This window comes from Phyllobates terribilis, unplaced genomic scaffold (genome assembly GCF_046119375.1).
Source record: "Phyllobates terribilis strain yellow unplaced genomic scaffold, ASM4611937v1 Scaffold_5__5_contigs__length_657084704, whole genome shotgun sequence".
Taxonomy (NCBI): domain Eukaryota; kingdom Metazoa; phylum Chordata; class Amphibia; order Anura; family Dendrobatidae; genus Phyllobates; species Phyllobates terribilis.
In genome coordinates, this window is record NW_027362765.1 from 155,843,672 (window position 1) to 155,848,202 (window position 4,531).

The 4,531-nt window shown below is 41.2% G+C and overlaps 1 protein-coding gene across 2 annotated transcripts in view; it reads left to right on the forward strand.

The window, feature by feature from the left end:
- The window catches only part of G6PC3 (glucose-6-phosphatase catalytic subunit 3), a 28,436-nt gene extending 25,471 nt beyond the window's left edge, over positions 1 to 2,965 (forward strand). For both annotated transcript variants that reach the window (XM_073683254.1, XM_073683255.1), the window contains exons 4-7: positions 1 to 48; positions 1,802 to 1,920; positions 2,107 to 2,248; positions 2,451 to 2,965. The exon at positions 1 to 48 is cut by the window's left edge and continues 31 nt beyond it. In XM_073683254.1, coding sequence (XP_073539355.1) covers positions 1 to 48; positions 1,802 to 1,920; positions 2,107 to 2,248; positions 2,451 to 2,811 — 670 coding nt within the window. In that variant the 3' untranslated portion in view covers positions 2,812 to 2,965. The remainder of the gene's footprint in view (positions 49 to 1,801; positions 1,921 to 2,106; positions 2,249 to 2,450) is intronic.
- Positions 2,966 to 4,531: the final 1,566 nt, after the last annotated feature.

Here is a 4,531-nt window from a genome sequence, read left to right on the forward strand (position 1 = left end):
AGCTGCCCTGTGGCCCATAGTAATGTTCTGCACTGACCGGTTACAAAGGTATGGGGCAAGGAGCTATTACTTTCCTCTTTAATTATCCTAGAATGTCACCTAATCTATGGGTAAGATCACACATTCTGGCAGCCACATGTGACAGAAACCATGTATGGTGGATGTAGCTTAACTTGCTGTTAAATAACTGCGGCTTGCCCTGAATAGCCACACTGATTAATGGACATATAGTTTTGCAGCAAAACAATATTATTTCAAGGAAAATTACATGGCCAAATAAAGGGTGTTTCCTTTGAGATAAAGAAAATTAATGGAAAAAATACCTTATTAAAAATAAATTGATAATTAGTTTTAATTATTTATTTATGCTTGTCTTGTCTAGGGACAATTATAAGGTTTTTTTTAATATGGTTGTCATTAAATTGCTGAACACAAATCCTCTCCTAAACACACAGTAGGACAGGTTATGTGAGTAAAAAAATCCTTTCTGCCTTCTATGGCCATTAGCTATGAAGAGAGACAGGAGGTCGAATGTTGGAAAAGTGAGAAGGACTGATGAGGTGGGGTGAAAGCTGTGGGAGATGTTGTCTAGCAATATATGCAAGAAGCAGCACTTAAAGGGGTTGTCCGGTCTTCCGATAAAAGTTTGCAGTCACCCTATATGACTGCAGATTTCTGAATTTTAACTGCATGCAGTGCACTTACTGTCAGGATTCACTGATCTTGCTGGTGAGATCGGTCGTTCAAGTGACAGCGGTTATGCCATTTGCATAAATGCGGTCACATACCGACTAGACATGCTTGGCTTCTCTCAGTTCACTTGTATGATGAGAAGCCAGGTGAGTCTAGTCTGAATGTGACTGGAAGTATGCAAATCGCATACTTAGGGTTACGTGCTCAACTACTCTCACTGGCAACACCAGTTAATCCTGACAGCGCGTCACCACAATGCTGTCAGGATTTAGAAGTCTGCAGTCACATAGGAGAAGCGCGTTCTCTACTCACACAGCCTGTCCTTCTGTATGTGTAAAATGAGTTTGTGTTCAGAAATGTGACTGCAACCATTTTGAAAAAAACTGATAATTACCCGTAATTAAAAGTTTTTATCAATTTAATTTATAGTAATAGATTTTTTCATTTATTAAAATTCTTTATTGCCCTGAGACCTCTTGAGCAGTATATTTGATAAACTGACGCTCCATGTGTGGGCATGGTTTCATCTGCATCTGACTGCCACATGTGAACATAGCCTAACGTCACATGTGAGCACTTGGTATATTTATTCCCTTCCATATGGAAATTTCCTTGTATTTTGTTAAAGGAGAACTCTAAACACAAGCCAAAGCTTTAGGTGGAATTTTCATTCATGTACACCCCCTCCAGTTCTCATTTACATAAGGACTTATCCGCAGGGTTTATTCTGCTTCCTGGATCTTTGTATAGTCCCATCATTGTTCACAAGTACAACAATGCCCATGTGGACAAATGTTGACCAACCCTGACAATTTTGGGAGGATTATCCAAGTGGTTAATGTGGATAGTGGTGTCCCAACTCTCTCCCAAAGGCAGATGCTGGGAGAGACAGATCAGGCTGATAGATTTCAGCATGCCTGATCCTCTTGTACTCAAGGATGCCTCACAGTGGCTTTCTTTCCTTTCCCTATTGAGAACACAAGCATGTTTGGCCAGGCCAAAAGCGCTAGGCGTTTGGGGGCAAGATAAATAGCAGTGGGCTGTAATTTAGACCTCAGTCACATAAGTACCATGTACACAAATATTACCATAGAATTCTCTTACGCAGTGGCATGGCCCGGACTCTTCCTCTCATATTGTACCTTTTACTGATGGCGGGGATTGCGGTCTCCAGACTCCTTATTCTAGCCCACTTCCCACACCAGGTTGTCGCTGGGATCCTCACCGGTAAGTAGTATCCCATCATTCATTCTTGGTCTGCTCCTCTCCTGTCTGTTACAGAAGGTAGAAATGCATAGCCCCTGCTCCTCTACCTTTCCCTTTACTTTGCCTCTTCTTTTCAGCCCCTCTTACTGTGGTCCAATGACGCTGTAAAGATAATGAATATACATTTCTCTGACCGGTCTCTCCTAGGTGTGTTTTTGGGATACGTCTTGCAGCGCACTGCTCCCCATGACCGTAGTTTTGGTTTTTTCATACGGTCTTCACTGTTTCTGCTTCTTGGGGCTCTTCTTGTATACTGTGGAATAAGTGCATTCGGTGTGGACCTGTCGTGGTGAGTATGACTTTGACATCCAGTAGATATAAAGCTGATGGCTCCATTACGACATGGATATACAGTAATGTCCTTATGGAGCATGCCATCCGCCATGAGTCACAGTATCAGAAACATGGATGGCATCCACATAAGTACAGAAATGAATAGCTCTTGTGAGGCTTCCATTAATTACCTTTTTTTGTTCAATGGCTGGCGTTAGGTCTATCCATCGAGCCAATAAATGGTGTGCAAAGACAGAATGGATACGGCCAGAGACCAGACCCTTTTCATCTGTGACAAGGAGCGCAGGAAACGCTTTAGGGCTGGGATTTGCCCTTCACTGCCCGCTCTTCCACAGACTACACACAGAAACTCCGGGCTGGCGTGAAAGGGGCATTTCCATGGTTCTGTCTTTTCTTCTTCTAAAGCTCCAGCAAGCGCTCCCACTTCCAATATCACCCCCACTACTCTACTACCTGCTGAACTTTATGCGCCATTGTACCTGCCCCCTTATTGTTATTATCTTGTCCCCCTTTATTGTAAGATGCTTGAACCCAGGGACTATGCAGAAGAGAGATTGAGGCAACCAGCTCTCTGTTCACATTCATGTCTAGTTACATTTCTTTAATTTGTTCTTTTTTTATTTTTTTAAGAATTTAGGTTGTGTTTATATTGTGTTCCGGTTGTATTTATATTCTACTGTAACAAGATAAAGGAGGTTTCAGTTCTATGCTATCCTATACCTGACTCTTACAGCTTTATGAATGGGGAGTTTTACTGCGGGGCACAGACAAGAGGGATGTGTGCTCCAAAGTAAGAGCTACCAAGGACTAGGAAGCTGAGATATGGAGGGACCTTACAGTGTAAAACTGATTATGTAATATGGAGGGAATATTCTATTCACAAGCAATTTTCTCTTTGTAAAGTGTACAGGCCCATCAATTAACTCCACATATTTCAGCTTTCTGGTCTGGAAAGAAGTGAGGATAATGGGACTATTTTCTAAGTAAATATATTTCTAAAGGTGCTATTGATGTGAAATTCTCACCAGATGTCGGTAGCAGTCCATCCAGTCCACACAGGTAAAGAAATCAAACCTTAGATGTCCATAAATTAAGTTATGTGTAATAATGAGAAATGACACAGGAAAAAGATATTGCTTCAAGACGCCTCCTGTATGGAGAAACTAGTCGCATGCATTGCTCAGGTGTGATTTTGGTCCATTTTTCCACACAAATACTCTTCAAATCCTGAAGGTCCCGTGGGCTCCTTCTATGAACTCTGAGCTTTAGTTCCTTCCATAAATTTTCTATTGGATTCAGGTCAGGTGATTGGCTGGGCCATTCTAACAGATTTATTTTCTTTCTCTGAATCCAGTTGAGAATTTCCTTTGCTGTGTGTTTGGCATCATTGTCTTGTTTCATTGTCATCATCCTGGTAGATGGCATCAGATTTTTATCAAGCATGTTTCGGTACATTTATCCATTCATCCTTCTTTCAATTACATGAACTTTGCCAGTGCCATATGCTGAACAACAGTCCCACACCATGATGTCCCCACATCCACACTTCACTGTTGGTATTGTGTTTTTGGGGTAATATTCAGTGCCCTTTGGTCTCATCTGCAGTTTTGGTCTCATCTGACTAGCGTATATTCTCCCAGTACTTCACAGGCTTGTCTAAATGTTGTTAAGCAAACTGTAAACGCACTTGAATGTTTTTTGTGCAGCAATGGAGTCTTGCGTGGTGAGCATGCATACAGGCCATGGAGGTTGAGTGCATTACTTATAGTTTTATTTCAAACAGTTGTACCTGCTGATTCCAGGTCTTTCTATAGCTCTCCACAAGTGGTCCTTGGCTTTTGGACAATTCTTCTGATAATTCTTTTCACTCCTCTGTCTGAAATGTTGCGAGGAACACCTGGTCATGGCCAGCTTATGGTGAAATGATGTTCTTTCCACTTCCAGATTATGGCCCCAACAGTGCTCACTGGAATCTTCAGTAGTTTATAAATTCTTCTGTCAATGCCATCAATATATTTTGCAATAATAAGGTTGCGAAGGTCTTGAGAGACCGCTCACTGGTTTTACCAATCATGAGATGTTTCTTTTGTGGCACCTTGGTAATGAGACACATTTTTATAAGCTATCAATTGAACCAGCTGATATTATTTTTCACTAGGTGGCAGGATTGTTTTCTAATTACGGATATATTTCTTTTGGTGTCATGACTTTCCATGACTTTTTGCATCTCTTTCTTCATGTGTTAAATACATTTTCCCTATGTCATTTCTCATAATTG